General features: G+C 37.8%; 1 protein-coding gene across 24 annotated transcripts in view; it reads right to left on the bottom strand.

Annotated features, from left to right (window-relative positions):
* CNOT1 (CCR4-NOT transcription complex subunit 1) overlaps positions 1 to 20,500 on the bottom strand; it is a 104,185-nt gene that overhangs the window by 58,971 nt on the left and 24,714 nt on the right. For all 24 annotated transcript variants that reach the window (XR_012000043.1, XR_012000045.1, XR_012000046.1 and 21 more), the window contains 9 exons: positions 18,445 to 18,720; positions 7,282 to 7,389; positions 6,603 to 6,701; positions 6,143 to 6,211; positions 6,003 to 6,057; positions 5,302 to 5,505; positions 3,909 to 4,077; positions 1,501 to 1,627; positions 1,238 to 1,348 (listed from right to left, as the gene is read on the bottom strand). Coding sequence is in view for 16 of the 24 variants with exons in the window: in XM_072750090.1 (XP_072606191.1) it covers positions 1,238 to 1,348; positions 1,501 to 1,627; positions 3,909 to 4,077; positions 5,302 to 5,505; positions 6,003 to 6,057; positions 6,143 to 6,211; positions 6,603 to 6,701; positions 7,282 to 7,389; positions 18,445 to 18,546 (1,044 nt within the window). In the remaining 8 variants the exon portion in view is untranslated. The remainder of the gene's footprint in view (positions 1 to 1,237; positions 1,349 to 1,500; positions 1,628 to 3,908; positions 4,078 to 5,301; positions 5,506 to 6,002; positions 6,058 to 6,142; positions 6,212 to 6,602; positions 6,702 to 7,281; positions 7,390 to 18,444; positions 18,721 to 20,500) is intronic.

Here is a 20,500-nt window from a genome sequence, read left to right as displayed (position 1 = left end):
CTGCCTACAAAAAATGTACAGAAAATTCTAATATATGAGAAGAAAAGGGAAGAAAGAAGAAAAGAGGTTACTAACTCAATTGTTCAAACCCACACTGCAGGCACTCAATTTTATGGCCTTTTCCACTCTCTGAAAACAGAAAATAGGTTGAGATAGCACAAAATATTCTTATCTGAAATTCTTAAAAAGCGATTATTTTCAGTAAGGCAATAAAGTACAATGATGGAACTATTGAGTGAAAAAGCCCTGTTCTTACTTTTGCATTACCACCACAAGATAAAAATAAACAGTAGCTGGTATTCATAAGTGATGAAACTGGTTTTATTTCTCTTTTTATTTCCAAATTTCCCACCATGATCAAGTATTATTTTTTCCTATTACTAAAGCAGAATAAATCTGAATACTCTAAATCCATCTACTATCAAGAAAAATTCTAAACCTCATGATGTTAACAGTAACATCATATAGACAACTATAACCCAATTCTACCTATAAGTTACAAACACAGAAAACTAAAAACGAAAATTAGGAATAATGTACTGACACCTTATAAGGAATGTAATATTATAAATATATATACTCCATTACAGGTAAAGTTAGATTTTCTTCCTTGACATTTTAGAAATGAAGACTGAAGATACTACATACACCCTGATTCCACTATTCTCCCACTGACTGAACTTTATCACTCCCTTTTAAAATCTCAAAGTTGAAAAAAAAATAAAATAAAATAAAATAAAAAATAAATAAAATCTCAAAGTTGCAGACCTACATTTTTATTTAAGCATTTTAACATTTTAGGAGAGTTACATCTGGGGGAAAATTATTTAGCTTATGGATATTCTAGAAATGGAAATAGTAAGAGAAGTATAGATTATATTTTATCCACCATAAAGACAGCAAAATTTTTGTTGTACTTCCCAAAAAATATTCAGAAGGCCTCCTTTATATAGTCATTACTTTGCACTAAATTCCTCCAAAATAACCATACACCAGGACCCTCAACAGTGCCACTCAGAACTGCACTGCACCAAGTCCTAATGAACAAAACTGGTATTTGATTCTGAACTATCTCTAAAACATAATCATCTCCTAAACTTCATTACTATGAAGCCAATGAAGTCGGGACCCCCAAAACTGCTGCTCTCATTCGGCTGAGCATTTTATTTATTAAAATTTGCTTTCTTTGATCTATATTAACACCAAAAATATAAGATCATGATTTACATGTACTTACCAATTCCTTGAGAACATCAATCAAGACTTCTACATTCCATGTGTGTGCCTGTGCTCCATCACTTTTATCTTTTCCATCACTCCAGATCCCACTACCAGGAGCAGAGATACTCTGTACAAGTAAAATTTGAATTAAACAAACCCAACTACTTAAAGTACTTAGCTCTAGTTGGTAGAACAATCAATCATACTGTAATTTGATAAATAAAATAAAGAGGGCAGGATATTAATTCACATGGCAAACCAGCTGATTTCTGTATTTACCTGTAATGGAATTCCATCTGTCAATCCTGAATGGGTGCGAGCCATCATTCCCAAAACCCTGGCAACCTGGGCAGCTGTGACCTCCCGAACACCAAATTGCATGATTATACTGCGACATTCTTCAATACTGAAACAAAAATTAAACCTCAGGAAAACGCTACCACCTTCATTACCAAGGTTAAGAGATGCTAGTATGAAATAAGCCCTAAGTGAAACCCTCGACTTTTACTAATAAGTTTTATTCCATGTTATTTTATATAGCTATAAATATAAAAAACACCTACTTAACCAAGAAAATAGGAAAACTTTTCTTTTCACTTTGTCTATATGATAAGATGGATATTAGCTGAATCTATCATGGTAATCATTTCATAATATATGTAAATCAAACCATCATGCTATATGCTTAAGCTGGTACAGTGATGTCCATGAATTATTTCTCAATAAGACTGGAGGGAAAAAAAATAGAAAAAGTTTCAAAGATCGATGGAAGAAAAGCCAAGCCAAAAGGAATGATTATCTTTCACACAAACAAAATTTAATTCATCTTCAATATGAATCAAGTTGCTCTTTAAAATACTGATACTTAAGAGTGCCTGGGTGGTCAGCTGGCTAAGCATCCAGCTCTTGATTTCAGCTCACATCATGATCTCAGGGTCGTGACACAGAACACAGCTGGGAAATTAAGATTCTCTCTCTCTCCCTCTGACCCACCCCTAACCCCTCAAAAAAGATAAAAAATAGAAATAATAAACTAAAATACTGAAAGTCAAAGTGAGTTTGATTATTTTAATACATACAAAGCCTTGAAAATATATCCTAACTCTTCTTTGTTCCTTGAAGTTTAACTAAACAAAAGTTTTATAACAGGCACATATTCACACCCACAAATGTATTTTCAAAATTGGAAATTTGGTTTGTATGAACAGTTTGAAAACATTAAAAGTTACACTGAAAGTCAAAGCAGAACGCATTAATGCCCTTAACTCTCAAGAAAACATTGACAATCTACTTTATCACAGTCATAAATGTCACTAACAGACAGTATTTCCTTTAGTGTCCCTAGCAAGTGAGAAAAAACCTTCACGTGGCAGCTATGAAACAATGAAAAAAGGAAGCTTGTAGAAAATGAAGATACAGTGGGGATTTGAAGGTGCAAGGAGGGAAAAGACAAACACATCCAGTAGGAATTGATACAGTTTCCACAAATACTCCCCTTAATGCTCTCTCTCCTCCAAAGGATAAAACTGTCTATCCTGGCAACTAGACTAGAAAGCTCTGATTTCTAAATTGAGAAACTAGGGGAGGAAAAAGAGACAGAAATTTAGCCACCAGGATATTTACAGCTGCCATCAAAACTAGTACAGGCATATCCAGGAGATTTTATGAATTAGGCTCCAGACACAACAAAAAAAAAAAACAAGTCAAATCAATTTTTTTATTTACCAGGGTATTTAAATTATGTTTACACTACACTGTAGGTCTACTAAGTTTGCAATAACATTAAGTCTAAACAGAAATACTTTTTTGCTTAAAATTTGCTGACCAACATCTGAGCTTTCAGTGAGTTATAATCACTGATGACAGATCACCATTAACAGAGTAATAAAAAAGTTTGAAATGTCAAAAAGTTACAAAAAGGAGACAAGAAGTAATAAGCTAATGCTATTGGAAAAAATGTGCCAAGACTTGCTTGACACAGGGTTGCCACAAACCTTCAGTTTGTTTATAAAGGGGGGTGGGGAGGGGAGCAGCCCTGGTGACTCAGCGGTTTAGCACCGCCTCCAGGCTGGGGCGTGATCCTGGGACCCAGAATCGAGTCCCATGTCGGTCTCCCTGCACGGGGCCTGCTTCTCCCTCTGCCTGTGTCTCTGCCTCTCTCTCTCTGTCTCTCTCATGAAAAAGTAAATAAAATCTTTAAAAAGAAAAGTGCGGTATCTCTGAAGCACAGTAAACTGAAGCATACAAAACGAGGCATGCCTGTATGTGTAAGATTAAATTTAGAAGCATGGGACTCCTGGGTGGCTCAGGAGGTTGAGCGTCTGTCTTTGGCTCAGGGCATGATATCGGGATCCCAGGATGGAGTCCTGCATCGGGCTCCCTATGAGAAGCCTGGTTCTCTCTCTGCCTGTGTCTCTGCCTCTCTCTGAGTCTCTGATGAATAAATAATATACATATATCTATATCTATATCTATATCTATATCTATATATATATATATATATATACACAGAGAGAGAGAGAGATCTATAGATCTATAGATCTCTATATATATAAATAAATAAATTTATAAGAGAAATTCCTGAGAGGCAAAGATAATAGCACATTAATCTTAGGAACTTGCCTTAAAAAAATTACATCACATTTGGCACAAGAGTAATCAAAAGTTTAATATGTCTTACTACCAACCTTGCACAAAAGCCATAGCCTACTTCCTGCATAAAATCAGCCAAGGAGCTCTCCATCATGGTTTTAGCTACCCCTCCGGAATCAGGCAGGATCCTGTCCATTAGAATGTCCCGTTTTTCAGGGTATAAAAGTGGTGCAAGCACCACGGGACAGCGTTCCTGGGGAAAATCTGAAGGAGGAAAAGAAGATTACGACTGCTATCCCGATTAAAAACAATCCTAAAAGCGCCTCAAACTTTAATCTTTCATAAGTTCATTTTCCAAGTTTTTTTCAGTGTTTTCCAATCCATCAAACCCCCCATGTTATGACCTTAACACCAATTCCAAAATATGAACATTTTCTCATCACAAAATCTGCTTGAATAATTTGTGTTTATATTAGGATCCCAGTATCTAGTGGACAGTTCACAGTATCACTTTAAATTTTCACAGGACTACCAGTTCCCAAAGACAACATTAGAGAGAATCAGAGTATCAATGTAACTTCACTGACAAGAAGAAAGCTTTCTATCATTGAGAAAGTTAATGTAGTTTAAAATTAAATTATACAGGGGGCACGTGGCTAGCTGAGTTGGAAGAGCACGCAACTCCTGATCTCAGGGTTCTGAGTTTGAGCCTCTTGTTGGGTGTAGAGATTACTTAAATATAATTAAACTTTACATTTTTTTAAATTAAGAAGCACTTGAATGGCTCAGTTGGTTAGTAATCCAACTGTTAATTTCGGCTCAGGTCATGGTCTCAGGGTCCTCTGGGATTGAACCCCAAGCTCAGCAGGGAGTCTGCTTCTTTTCTCCCTCTCCCTCTGCCCCTCCCCCCACCTGGCTCAGGTGTGTTTTTTCTCTCTCTCAAATAAGTAAATCTTTCCAAAAAAATTTTTTGAATAAACTAAGCCATAAATAGTCAAGTTTTAACAGTGAAAATGAACAGCAGTTAGTGTACAAAGATTTGTTTTAAAAAGACTACTTATGTCTCTAAAATAAAGATCTGAGAAGAGAATAACAACAACAGGACCAGGAGTTATCTTAGCACAGCAACACAAAAAGTCCACAAAATGGGGATATCAATAATGATCAATTTTTAAAGTAAAAAGAACATACCACGACAATGTAGTCTCCATCACCCTAAGGTGATGGGAGTCTAGACTACATGGAAATATACCAAGTCATAACTTAGACTGTATTTACAGAACAAGATTATTGAAGTCATGTTCATTTTATAACTTTTTCTATGAGGCTTTAGTCAGTTTCATATTTGAAATTACAAAATACTCTCTTTTTAAAAGTTAAACTTAAGTACAGAAATCATGGTCTTCACTTGTATTCTAAAATCCTTCTGTGATGTGTTTGTGTTCATCCAAAGAAATAATCTTTTGTAGGCAACAAATACTCCTTTACCTCTGCGCAACGTCTTAAGAAAAGCGTCTATTTGTTCCTGTCCAACTCCAAAGGCTCCCTTCTGCCCAAAGAGGAGATGGGAGAGGAGGAGATGTAGAACCTCTATTGCTATATCTTGGAAGCCACCTTCTTGATTTCCACTGACGTCTGCGTCAATGTAAGAACGCAGAAGATCAGGAAGCTTCTGTTTGATAAACTGGGCAGCTAGAAGACAGGTAAACCAAAAACCACAAATTACTTTTGCACCACAATAGGTAAAAAGTCACATCAGAACACAGATGACCATCATTCTTATTCACCAACTCACCCCTTACCCTCTAATGTTTTCATAGTTAAAGCTGGCAGATATAAAATAAAAAGCCAATTGCCAGGGGCTGGGGGACAGAGAAATGGAGAACTGTTCAGAGGGCTTACTGTTTCAGTTTTGCAAAATGAAGAAGTTCCAAACATCTATTACACAACAATGTGAATATAGTTAACACTACTGAACTATACACTTAAAAATGGTTATGAAATTATGAAATTAAGTTTTTTATGGCATCTTTTTACCATACATATTTACATTCGTAAGACCGGCCAAAAGAAAATAATCCTGGATTATCTTACACTCTAAAATTTAAACTATGGAGCCTCAAGATTCAAAAACTCATGGATTTAAAGAATTAACTTCACTACAGGATCTTTAAGAAAAAAGAACTTACCAAAACCTCTGAGATCTGAGCTGGAAGAATTCAAGAGGGCAAGGCCAAAAATTACCTGAAACAAAAGGGTCAGATTGACCGAAGAGTCAAGTAATTGTTTTTAATTCAATTTTGCCTCTCTCTCTTCTTTAATCACTTACCTCTTGTACTTTGCTTAACTTGAGAACTTTACTCAGCTGGGCAAATAAGTGGGGTGCAGGTTTTAAACTCTGAAACAAACCAAAATTTATTTTAAAACAACAAAAACTTAAAAAAGAGAACTTAAGATTTTCAGCAAGTTTATAAAAGCATCTATTCACCCAATTATGCTGCTACAGAGGAGTGACAGAATTCTGTAGTCATGCTAGAAACAATACACCATATCCTAGAATTGTGTGGACTGACCATCTTAAACCTTCAAATTATCTGGTTTTAGTACATTTCTATTAATTATCAAACAGTCTTGATTTTGCTAGAAAATTTTTAAAAACCCAAGTAACTATTGAAATTTTTTAATTAAGACATGTCAAAAAAAAAAGACATGTCATTATGACATCAAGGTTTAAGGCCTTTTTAGAAAGTCACATTCTTAGGACTACTAAAGATAAAAGCAATACCAACCTTCTGATAGTGCAATGGATTATCAATGGCATAGGACAGCGTCGAGATAAAATTTGGCTTTGTAATCAGCGACGCACACTCCTGAATCAGAAACTGAGTCTTTAAAAATAAAAAGTGAATTTTCATTAGCAAGCACTAACATTTATCTTCTTCACAAACAGACACAGAGGTGCTCAGAACCTTAAAGTGTAATTCAATATTGCACATTTTTTCTAAGCATTATCAAAATTAGCTCTTTAAAAATCCCATTTAAACTAGAGTCCATTAGCAACAAGTCAACACCAACACCTCAACAGAATAGTTTCCACTGACAAGAAGATAACTCTAAGGAACAATATAATGACAAACTATTGCCATACTGAAAATCAAGCCAGACAAACTTTATCTAGAACAAAGATCCCTTCTCTGTCTTATTTATCAAGCAGGACTTTCCCCACATTCCTGCTTCCTGTAGGCAAGTCTGATCCCCAGCAATCTAAGCCTGAACTAGGCAGCTATTAATGGTCTGCAGCCAGGCAGAAGGGAGGAACAAAAAAAAGAACAAATCCCAGTATCTTTTAGCCATTGAGCTAAGATTATCTCTGGATGATTTGTATGTGTCGTTTGCTACACACACTATGCCCAAAATGCAATTCATTGAACAACTAGATCTAAGTAAACAAACTCTAAGTCCCAATACCTGATGAAAATCTTTGCCACTGCTTTTACCATCGCCACTGAAATCCACATGCGAAAATAGGCAGCGTAATAAATGCCTGTCTGCCTCAGGACCGTGCCGATTCACAATCTAAAAAGACCAAAAATATAAATTTGTAATCACCATTAAGGAGGATTAAAAAAAATGTCCCTAGGCAAAATCCCAAATTACATTAATTATTCATTTTGAGTAAGAGTTACAGGAATTAATAAAATGGAGATACCAATATTTTATAATTAAATGTTTCCTACAGTCATTGACAGAAAAAATAGAAGAAATTAATCAGTCCACATAACTGTGTGTACTTTGGTCAATATCTAAACCAAAACACCAAGTAGCATAAATGACATGTAGTAAGAATACAAAGTTTTTAATTATAAGGCAACAATTTTATACCAAACTAGAGTTAGGAGAAAATCACTTTTTCTATGCAGTATTTGTACCCTAAAAATATAACCTGAACTCTGACACAACTGTAACTCTTTAGCTACAAGGCAACGTGCTTAAAAACAAAACAAAAAAGTCTGGAGACGCCTGGGTAGCTCAGTCAGTTAAATGTCCAGCTCTTGATCTCAGGTCAGTTCTTGATCTCAGGGTTTTGAGGTCAAGCCTTCGGTTGGGCTCTCATTGGGCATGAGCTTACTTAAATTAAAAAAGAAAAAACAAACAAACAAAAAAAGTCTAACAAGTTCAGTACTTTAGTGCTGCCTCCAAGCTCCATTAGTTTTTTGCTATTTCTTAAATTTACCTATGTTTGTACTCACTATTCTAATTAGAAAGCTTCAATTATCTATACATGAGCTGTTCTCTCAGCTCCTAACTACCTGGACCTGCCCTCCCATCACCCCTTCACACTGCTTTACTTTTCCTAATAGAGCTTATGACCATCTGATAATTTATTCTCAATATCCCCCACTAGACTTTAAGTTGCAAGAAAACAGGAAATTTGTGCAGTTCAGCTAGCTTCTTCACACCTGGAAAAGAGCTTAGCACACAACAAGGACAGAGTAATCATTTAAGTATTACAAATATTTTTTTACACTTTAGGCTAAATACTGTACTGAACTTCCCTGGTTTAATCTTCAACAACTCTGCCAAAATCTACTGCAATTTTATAGATAAAGAGATGGATACTTGTATCAGACTAATGAGCCTTAAATCCTATAGTCCATGAACTAAGAAATCAGGATCTGTAGTCCAACTCCACTGTACCATAATTACATGGCAGCTGGCTAAGTTAACTTATTTTTTTTTTTTAAGTTAACTTATTTTGTTTTCCCCACCCAGAAAATGCAGCAGTTAAATAAGACCTTGTGGGGAGCCTGATGCAGGACTGGATCCTAGGACCCAGAAATCATGACCTGAGCCAAAGGCAGACACTCAACCAGTGAGCCAACCAGGGGTCCCCAGATTTTTTAAATTTAAACTGAAGGCAGGGGATCCCTGGGTGGCTCAGTGGTTTAGTGCCTGCCTTTGGCCCAGGGTGTGATCCTGGAGTCCCGGGATCGAGTCCCACATCGGGCTCCCTGAATGGAGCCTGTTTCTCTTTCTCTCTCTCTCTCTCTCTCTCTCTCTCTCTCTGTCTCTCATGAATGAATGAATGAATGAATGAATAAATAAATAAATAAATAAACTGAAGGCGGTAACTCTCTACATTACAATGATCACAGTTTTGGACTGTAATATATGCAAGTAACGAAGCATCTTCCTAGTAATCATACTTATTAAACAATTTTAATTCTTAAAAATACTGATTCTAGGTTTTTATTATATTATCTGTATGAATACTTCAGGTTACTTTATTTAAAAATACTACATGTATTTGAAACTGTTTAGTATAATAAAAAATGAAAAAATTGTGCATCAAATATAAAGGGTAGTTCTAACTTGAAAAGCATTAATTTAAAGGACAAAACTTTCAAACCCTTAAGTAAAACATGGTGAAACTAGGAGTACTTTTTTCTGTTCTTGAATAACAAAAAACTTAATTTCCATTTTCAGTAAAACATGGTCCAGGGAGAAAAGGAATAGTTCATTATTACCACCCTCAAATGACAGGCCAAATGTAGATTTCTACCTGGGACTTAGAATTCCAGAAATAAAACTGTTAAGGACTGATAAATGTCCCAAAAAAATGTCCCTCTGTTCAAGTGATGAATCTGGGGCACAATTAGCCATTAAAGAAAAGAGACTATACATTTAGAAACCTAGATCAGGGATCCCTGGGTGGCGCAGCGGTTTGGCGCCTGCCTTTGGCCCAGGGCGCGATCCTGGAGACCCGGGATCGAATCCCACGTCGGGCTCCCGGTGCATGGAGCCTGCTTCTCCCTCTGCCTGTGACTCTGCCTCTGTCTCTATCTCTCTCTCTCTGTGACTATCATAAATAAATAAATAAATTTTAAAAAAATTAGAAACCTAGATCAACATACTGCATAAATGACAAAGGAGGTAGAGCTGAAAAAACAACAAAGCTCAAGATACCACTTTTAATGTCTAAGAGCAAGCCATCTAGCCAAAGGGGAATGCTGGAGAAGCAGAATGAAGGAGGACATGGGAGGTAGAAACCATTACATAATTAGAAAACAGAAATGACACTCTACCACAACATACTTCTCTGCCCTCAAACATCCCTAAGATTGTTTACATTTGAGTAAATAACGGAAGTTGATTCAAAGATGAGCAAAAATCCAAAGACAGCATAGAACCTACTGAAGGAACTGTAAAATAAATGGAGCAAACAGTTAAGACAGATGAAAAACATACATTTAAAGGACTTACCCAAGTAAACAGAAGAATTTAGATAAATAATATTTCATATTGTCAAAGAAATTATACGAACTGTTTTTAAGGGGAAAAAGTCCTCAAAAAACACTGGTCCAAGGACAAGATAAGGAAATGAAAGTAAGCTTGCAGTACTTAAGAAAGAAACTTAAGGCAAAAATCTTCAGAAAAGATAACCATGTATCAGTAGATCTCAATCCACACGAAAAAAAATTCAAAGATGGAATGCCTGGGTGCCACAGTGGTTGGAGCACCTGCCTTCACCCCAGGGTGTGATCCCAGAGTCCCAGGGTCTAGTCCCACATGGAGTTTCGCTGCATGGAGCCTGCTTCTCTCTCTGCCTAGGTCTCTGCCTCTATCTAACTCTCATGAATAAATAAAGAAAATCTTAAAAAAAAATTCAAAGAAAACAACAAAATCCAAAAAGATCTGAATGGGAATATTAAAAGATATACAATAGGGGATCCCTGGGTGGCTCAGCGGTTTGGCGCCTGCCTTTGGCCCAGGGCGTGATCCCAGGGTCCTGGGATCGAGTCCCACATCGGGTTCCTCACAGGGAGCCTGCTTCTCCTTCTGCCCATGTCTCTGCCTCTCTCTCTGTGTGTCTCTCATGAATAAATAAATAATTAAAAAATAAATAAAAATGAAAAACATATTCTCAAGCATGAAAGAATTTCATTAACACCACTCAAGTCCAAAATGAAACAAATCTGACAATAATCTGCAGCCAAAAAAGAAATGAACGAAAATAGAGGGCTTTTTGGGAATACAGAAAAAGGACAGGAGGCAATAAGAACTGAATCCATTCAATATATAAGACATTTCTAGTAATGGGGCTTCATGGGCTCAGCTGGTGGAACAGAGGACTCTTGATCTCAGGGTCATGAGTTCAAGCCCCACATTGGGTGAGAGCCTACTTAAAAAAAAGAACACATGTCTAGTAAGACTATATTGCCTTTTGAATAAAGTTGTCTTACAGACTTCGGGAACAAAAATTTTACATAATTACCTAGCAAAATTAAATTCTTAAAAGTACTCCCTAAATACTGAAAGTAATATGAAAACAATTAAGCCAATTGTATATCCAGTTGGTAGTATAATGATGCCAAGAACTACTCTTAATAACCTCAAAACAGGGATCCCTGGGTGGCGCAGCGGTTTGGTGCCTGCCTTTGGCCCAGGGCGCGATCCTGGAGACCCGGGATCGAATCCCACATCGGGCTCCCAGTGCATGGAGCCTGCTTCTCCCTCTGCCTGAGTCTCTGCCCCTCTCTCTCTCTCTCTCTCTGTGACTATCATAAATAAATAAAAATTTAAAAAAATATATTAAAAAAATAATAATAACCTCAAAACAATTTGATGGTATATCTCTAGTGAGATACATAGCTATACCTCATTTTATTGCACTTCACAGATAATGTTTTTCAAATTGAAAGTTTGTGGCAACTGTGTATCAGTGACATTTTTGCAAAAGCATTCGCTCATTTCTTGTCTCTGTGTCAATTTTGGTAATTCTCACAATATTTCTGATTTTCCCATTATATTTCTTATGGTGATCTATAATCTGTGACCTTTGATGTTACTACTAGAATTGTTTTGGGGCACCATGAACTACACCCATATAAGACACCAGATGTAATAAATGCCATGTGTTTTCTGACTACTTCACCAACCAGCTGCTTCCCAAACTCTATTACCTGTGACACAACAGTATTGAAGTTAGAACAATTAATAACCCTAAAATGGCCTCCTAAGCGTTCAAATGAAAGAAGAGTCAAACATATCTCACTAGAAATCAAAAGAAATGATTAAGGTTAGTTGAGCAAGGCATGCTGAAAGTCCAAACTGACTGACCAAAAGCTAGTCCTCTTGTGCCTAAGTCAGCCAAAACACCTATGTCTGCCTATGTCTCTGCCTCTGTGTCTCTCATGAATAAATAAAAATTTTAAAATAAAATATAATTGGGTATAAAGTCAGTTTTGGGGGGCAACTGAGTGGCTCAGTCAGTTGAGCTTCTGACACCTGATTTCAGTGCAGGTCATGATCTCATGGCTGTGGGATTGAGCTACTATCTGGCTCTGCATTCAGCAGGGAGTCTGCTTGAAATTCTTTCTCTCCCTCTTCCTCTGCCCCTCCCCCTCCACACTTTTCTCCCTTGCTCTCTTTCTTGGGTTCTTGCTCTTTCTCTCTCTCTCTAAATAAAATTCTAAAAAAAGAAAACAAGTTTTTGGAAATCACATCACATGCTTATAGTCCCTGCTTTAGTTAAAAAGTAACACATGCCCCTCATCCCCAGTTTTATCAAGAAAAATTTCACATGTATAGAAAAATCATAGTAGTACAGTGAACAGCTGTATAACTGCTGCCTAGATTCAGCAATTTAACATCTTACCATAGTTATTTTTGTTATTTATATATATTTTTTTTTAATCAAAGAATGGTTGACAGTACGACAGTGATCTGACAATTCCATGTTCTGCTATGCCACCCAAGTGTTGCTACCATCTGTCACCATATAACATTACTACCATACTATTGACTATATTCTAGATCTTTCATTCCTGTGACTTACTCATTCCATAACTGGAACTCTATTTCCTGCTCCCTTTCACCCATTTTGCCCATCCCCATTCATATTTTTTTTTTTACTGGTTTGATGCTAGACACTTGAGTATGTTATTTCCTGCAAATGAAGACTTTTTTTCTTTTTTTTAAGATTTTATTTATTCATGAGACACACAGAGAGAAGCACAGACATAGGCAGAGGGAGAAAGAGGCTCCCTGTGGGGAGCGCCAACTCCATCCCAGGATCCTGGAATCACAACTAGAGCCAAAGGCAGATGTTCAAACAATGAACCACCTAGGTGTCCCAAAAACCACAGGTTTTAAAAGAAATTTATTAAGGGCCAATGCAACAAACATTTATTTTATTTGGATCCTAATTCAAGCCCACGTGTCATAAAAATTTTTAGATGAGGCAAAAGAGGAAATTTGAGTATTAACTAGATATTATATGTTTAAAAATTATTGTGTTTTTTTTTAGAGAGAGAATGTGCACATGCCCAAATGAGCTGGGGAAAGACTAAGGGGGAGGGAAAGAGAATTCCAAGCAGGCTCCACAACCAGTGCAGAGCACCCACATGGGGTTCCTTCTCTCCTCCCTGAGATCATGACCTGAACCGCATGTTTAACCAACTCAGTCACCCAAAGAATCCATAGCTTTTTTTTTTTAAAGATGTGACAGTGGGGGGGGGGGGGGGGGGGACACCCGAGTGGCTTAGTGATGAAGTGTCTGCCTTCAGTTCAAGGGCATGATCCCAGGGTTCTAAGATTGAGTCCCACATCAGGCTCCCCACAGGGAGCCTTCTTCTCCCTCTCGCTGTCTCTGATGAGTAAATATTTTTTTTAAGAAGATGTGACAACAAAAAAATAAATTAAAAAATAAAAATAAAAAAGATGTGACAGTAGGGGGCACCTGGGTGGCTCAGTTAAGCATCCAACTCTTGATTTTGGTTCAGGTCATTACCTCAGGGTCATGAGATCAAGCCCTGAATCAGAAGCTCAGCATGGAGTCCAAATGTCCCTGTATCCCCCCTCCCCCTTTGCCCCTCCTCCAGCTCCATCTAGCACACTCTAGCTTTCTCTCAAATAAATAAAGGCTTAAAAATTTTTTTTGAATAATAAATGTGTGGTACACAGCAGATGCTTAAATAGTAGCTGCATGAAATTGTCAGGTCACATTCTGACCAACACAGCTTTCAGAATTTATCCTGAAGAATTATTCCAAATAAAGATGAAAAGGGGTAAGTCTTCACTAAAATGAGATATTATTGGATCTGTTTCTCCAAAATGGGAATTCCAAGATTTAGAAGGACTTACAGGGCCCTAAAATTCAGATTGAGATTAGATTTTGTTCTCTAATCAAAGGACCCCTGAGTCTGGGTGGCTCAGAGGTTTAGCGCCGGCTTCAGCCCAGGGCCTGATCCTGGAGACCCGGGATCAAGTCCCACATCGGGCTCCCTGTGTGAAGCCTGCTTCTCTCTCTGCCTGTGTCTCTGCCTCTCTCTGTGTCTCTCATGAATGGATAAATAAAATCTTAAAAAAATAAAAAAGAACAATGAACTTAACCACTATAATTCATCAAAGCAGCATCAACTGCAATAAACCCTACAAGCATACAAAGCTGATATTTCAATATACTACATACGCTGAACTACATGAAAAGAAAAAATAAGTACTGAGTAATTCCAAGAATTGAGCTTTTCCATTAGAAAAGAATGACCCAAGTTTGAATTTCTAAGAATTTATTCTACAAATAAGCTAACACACATGTAAAAAAAAATGTTGTAACAGCAATGTCAATAGCAAATACAAAAAACAAAGTATATAGGGATCCCTGGTGGCTCAGCAGTTTAGCGCCTGCCTTGAGCCCAGGGCATGATCCTGGAGTCCGAGGACCGAGGACCGAGTCCCACAGCAGGCTCCCTGGGTGGAGCCTGCTTCTCACACCTCTCTCTGTGTCTCTCATGAATAAATTTTAAAAATCTTTAAAAAAAGTATATAACCTAAATGTCCATCAATAGAGAAATAAATTATGATCATCCATATAATGGTGATCCTACACTGCCTTAAAAGAAGAAACATCTTACGTATAGAATAAGGAGTACTTTATTTTTTTCTTTTTCTTTTTTTTTTTTTTTTTTGAAAAGCAGACTCCATGTTCAACTGGGCTCAAATACACTACCCTAAGATCCAGAGTCAGATGCTCTACCAACTAAGCCAGCCAGGCCCGCAAGGAATCATTTCTAAGACAGACTGGTAAGTTAGAAAAGAAAAAACCCAAGATACAGAAAACTATCATATGCCAACATATGAAAAAAGGATGGAAAATATTTTACTATTTTCTTCATTTTTAAACTTTTTAAGAATAATTTTGTTTAACATGGTTCAGCTTTATCAGAATAATATTTTACTGTTTTCTATGTGCAAGTATCTTCGAAAGAACAGTTAAGAAACAGAAAACATCAATTGTCTATGGGCAAAGAAAAAACGAGTAGCTGGGGTAATCAGGTTAATAGATGATCTATTTTAAAAATAAAACTAGGGCACCTGGGTGGCTCAGATGGTTAAGCACCTGCCTTTAGCTCAGGTCATGATCGCCAGGTCCTAGGATCAAGCCACCACATCAGGCTCCTGGCACAGCGGGGCCTGCTTCTCCCTTTCCCCACTTGTATTCTCTCCCTGTCTCTCAAATGAACAAATAAAATCTTTTAAATAAAAAAATAATAAAATAAATAAATAAAAAATAAAAATAAAGTTAAACCACAACCTCTACATATCCCAAAAACAAGGAAAAGAGAAAAAACTTACCATACAAACTCCTCTTATATTTATTTACCTGAAATAATTAGGCACCTGTTTCACTTAAAAGCTTGTACTTATATACTACCCACCTTATATAACAAATGTAATTTGTAACAGAGAGAAAGGAAAATTCGTATTTTTTAAAAATAATGCTTCTGACAGGAACTGTATTAGGTGCTCTTTTTGTTTTTTTTAAAGATTTTATTTATTCACTCATGAGAGACAGAGAGAGAGAGAGAGAGAGAGAGAGAGGCAGAGACACAGGCAGAGGGAGAAGCAGGCTCCATGCAGGGAGCCTGATGTGGGACTTGATCCTGGGTCTCCAGGCCCTGGGCTGAAGGTGGTGCTAAACCACTGAGCCACCTGGGCTGCCCCTAGGTGCTCTTAACTTCATTTATTCCTAACAAGGATGTCAGACAAATTTTATTTTTATCCTTATTTTGCAGATGAGGAAAATAAAGTTCGGAAAAGCTACCTACTACTATCACACAACTAGTGTAAGTTTTAATTTAACAACATATACAATTCTAAGTATGGAACTCCATTTGATTTATTTTTTAAAGATCTTGTTTGTTTATTCATGAGAGATAGAGAGATAGGAGCAGATAGGCAGAGGCAAAAGCAGATTCCCTGCGGGGAGACCGATGTGGGACTCAATCCCAGGATCCCAGGTTCACAACTTGAGCCAAAGGCAGATGCTCAACCACTGAGCCACCATTGCATGCATCTCTCCATTTGATTTATTAATAAGAAAAGGGTACCATCACTAAAACTAAGATACAGTATACTATTTAACTTTCATGAACATTGCATGAGGGACACCTGGGTGGCTCAGCAGTTGAAAATCAGCTTTCAACTCATGGTGTGATCCTGGAGTCCCATGCAGGGAGCCTGCTTCTCTCTCTGCCTATGTCTCTGCCTCTCTCTGTATCTAATGTCTCTATTCTTCCAAAAAAGTTTTTAAAAAAAAGCATGAAATGATCAACAAGTCAAAACTATACTTGAGAACAAGGATTTTTTAAAATTGAAGGTCAACAGTGAAAACACTGAGGCAAAAGATTTGAATTGAACACTTCTCCAAAGAGGAGCATGGGAAAAGATGTTCAACAGCATTAGCCACACTACCAAACAATGTACTTGTCCACACTCATTAGAATGGGTACAAAGACATAAAATAACAAGTGTTAGTAAGGATAAGGTAAAATTGGAACCCTGGTAAACTACTTGTGGAATTGAAAAGTGATCGAGTGAAAAGTTTGGTAGTTCTTCAGAGTTAGTATAACCCATCAATTCCATTCTTTATTATATATCTCAAAAATTGAAAACAAAGATCTAAGAACTCATAAACAAATGTTGAAACTCTTAATAGCCACAAAATGGAAATAAATTAAATATCCAACTGAATAAACAAAATGTAAAATATCCACAGAACTATTTGTTCATTATTATAAATAATATTCATACAGTATTATTACTCATAAAAAGGAATGAAGTACTGGCACAGACTCCCAACATGGATGAAACATCTTAAAGGGGGGGAAGGAAGAGTTGAGGAAGAGAATCTCAAGCAGGGTCCACATTCAGTGCAGAGCCCCACGTGTGGCTCAATCTCATGATCCCGAGATCATGACCTGAGCTGAAAGTTGGACATTTAAGTGACTGAACCACCTAGGTGCCCCCACAAGACAGATGAATCTTGAAAGCACTGTGCTAAGTGAAAGAAGGCAGACACAAAAGGCCACATCTGGTATGATTGCATTTATATGAAATGTCCAGAAAGGCAAATCCATAAAAGCAGAAAGATCAGTGGTTGCCAGGGTCTGGAGGGAGAAGGAAATGGGAGAGCAACTGCTAATAGATTCAAGTATTTCTTTTCAAGGTGATGAAAACATTCTGGAGTTAGATGGTGATGATTAAGTAACTTAGTAAATCCACTAAAAACTACAAACTGCATATTCATTATAAGGGTAAATTTTAAAGTTTGTGAAGTACATCTTAATTTTAAAACATAGATAAGAAAAAAAATAAAAAATAAAAAAAAAAAAAATAAAACATAGATAAGGACAGCCCCGGTGACTCAGCAGTTTAGCGCCACCTTCAGCCTGGGGCGTGATCCTGGGGACCTGGGATCAAGTCTCGCATCGGGCTCCCTGCATGGGGCCTGCTTCTTTCTCCCTCTGCCTGTGTCTCTGCCTCTCTGTCTCTCATGAATAAATAAATATTTTTAAAAAATAAAAAATAGTAAAACATAGGTAAGAAAAAAATGAGACTAAACCAAAACAAACCAGACATTTCATAATTTTTATAGAAAAATTTAAATCTGTGGCTCCTTTAAAGAAAAAATTGAGGGGAATTCCTAGGTGGCTCAGTAGTTTGGCGCCTGCCTTTGGCCCAGGGCATGATCCTGGAGACCCGGGATCAAGTCCCACGTCAGGCTCCCTGCATGAAGCCTGCTTCTCCCTCTGCCTGTGTCTCTGCATGTCTGTCTGTGTGTGTGTGTGTGTGTGTGTGTGTGTGTGTGTGTGTGTGTCTCATCGATAAAAATAAAATCTATTAAAAAAGAAAGAAAAGAAAAGGAAAAATTGAGGGGGCAATTGGGTGGCTCAGTTAGGCATCGCTCCCTGCTCAGCAGGGAGTCTGCTTCTCCCTCTCCTGCTTGCCACTTGCTTGTGTACGCATGCACAGTCTCTATGTCAAATAAATGAACAAAATCTTAAGAAAAAAAAAAAGGATGCCTGGGTGGCTCAGTGGTTGAGCATCTGCCTTCCACCCACCAAGGCATGATCCCCAGTCTGGGGATCGAGTCCCGCATCTGGCTCCCCACGAGGAGCCTGCTTCTCCCTCCTATCTGAGTCTCTGCCCCTGTGTGTCTCATGAATAAATAAAATCTGAAAAAAAAATAGATTGGGATAAAATCTTTTATATATTAAAGCTGAGGAGAACCTTCTTTCTACTGCATACTCATTCCTCTAATGGCACTTGTTTTCTAAGTTTACTTACATGCTGTATTTCCTGCTGGCTGGCTCGGTAGTTTTTCTTGGTTAAATTGTCCACCAGGTAGCTGATTTGAGACAAGGCCAGCGAGAGCGAGTCAAGATTCATTGCTGGTTGGGGCGGAAGCAGGCGGCCGAGCCCGGCGCAAAATCACCATTATTCCCCTTTAGTCACCTCAGAGGCAGGTTAATGCTTTCTTTGTAATTAGCCTATATCTGATGTCTGTACAGTGTCTTCAGTTCTTCTTTACCAGGGGTATTACTCTGTTCTGAAACATGGCACCTGTTTTTTTTTAAAAAAAAGAAAAGAAAAATCAGATTTTTAAATTAGTTTTTTTATATAGAGAAGAAGAGTTGAATAGCCGTCGTTTCTCCAACTTAATACCTGAAAGACCACTAAGGACTCAAAAAAAAAAAAAAATTTAAGGTATCTCGACCACTAGTTACAGAAGAAGATGCCAAGTTGGAAAATTAGGTAGGGCCAGTATAAGAAGGAAATATTCCCCCTCAAAAAAGTTGCAGTTTAGCAAGACAACCTATAATATATGGATTTCTATTTTATCCACTTGAAAATGATTGCTTATACTATACTCTTTAGAAATAGCAGGAAAGTACTTAAAATTAGGACTAATGGAAAGAAACTCATCTGACATTTTCAGTTCCTCTACACACACCATCTACAACCTACTTTTAAGATTTCATTTATTGACTTTACTCCTTGTGTACTACACTTCAGAATCAAGTATGATAGTCTGGCCCTAAAGCTGTACCTTAGGGTGTATGTTTTAGGTTTTAAATGGCTGTCATATGGGATCCCTGGGTGGCGCAGCGGTTTGGCACCTGCCTTTGGCCCAGGGCGCATTCCTGGAGACCCGGGATCGAATCCCACATCGGGCTCCCGGTGCATGGAGCCTGCTTCTCCCTCTGCCTGTGTCTCTGCCTTTCTCTCTCTCTCTCTGTCTCTCTCTCACTATCATAAATAAATAATTTAAAAATAAATAAATAAATAAATGGCTGTCATAAATGCAAGTAAGAGCTTCAGAACCCAAATTCCTTCCCACATTGTTGAAAATGTTACTAAGATTTAGAAAAGGAAGCCCTAAGCAGAAAATGACAGGATGCTTATCTGTCAACCTGGGGCTGAGTCAGAAAAACTATTCTGTATTTAAAAAAGGGGCAGAGGAAAAAAAAAAAAGGAGGGGAGAGAACCACAAGTTTTTCTTAGGAACTTACCAAGTACCGCTGATGAAACACAAAAATCTTTAAAAACAAGGAGCTGAACTTATACAAAGCTTCATGTTCTAAAATCCCCAAATTTCATTATAATCAGAAAATTCACAAAGATTTTTATTGTTTTTTATTTTAAAGATTTTATTTATTTATTCATAGACACAGAGAGAGAGAGAGAGGCAGAGACACAGGCAGAGGGAGAAGCAGGCTCCACGCAGAGAGCCCGACGTGGGGCTCGATCCACAGTTTCCAGGATCACACCCTGGGCTGCAGGCGGCGCTAAACCGCTGCGCCACAGAGGCTGCCCCACAAAGATTTTTTTTAAAGATTTCATCCATTCATTCATGAGAGACAAAAAGAGAGAGAGGCAGAGAGACACAGGGAGAGGGAGAAGCAGGCTCCATGCAGGGAGCCCAATGTGGGACTCAATCCCAGCACTCTAGGATCACACCCTGAGCTGAAGGCAGAAAGAAGCTCAACTGCTGAGCCACCCAGGCATCCTGAAAATTCACAAAGGTTAAAAGGCCCTCTTAGAGACAGTAAAACCTTTACCTTTAACAATTTCTAAACAAATTAGAAACACTACATTGTTTTGGTGTTTCAACTTTATACAAAGCAAAAGTTCAACCTACGGTATCACTCCACATGCTCCCTAAAAAAAGAGAAGGAGCGGGCAGCCTGGGTGGCTCAGCAGGTTAGCGCGCCGCCTGCAGACCAGGGCATGATCCTGGAGACCTAGGATCGAGTCCCACGTCAGGCTCCCTGCATGGAGCCTGCTTCTCCCTCTGCCTGTGTCTCGGCCTCTCTCTCCCCGTGTCTTTCATGAATAAATA

The sequence above is a fragment of the Vulpes vulpes genome, chromosome 2, assembly GCF_048418805.1.
Source record: "Vulpes vulpes isolate BD-2025 chromosome 2, VulVul3, whole genome shotgun sequence".
Taxonomy (NCBI): Eukaryota; Metazoa; Chordata; class Mammalia; order Carnivora; family Canidae; genus Vulpes; species Vulpes vulpes.
The sequence above is the reverse complement of the archived record's forward strand: the minus strand, read 5'-3'. Positions and strand labels throughout refer to the sequence as shown.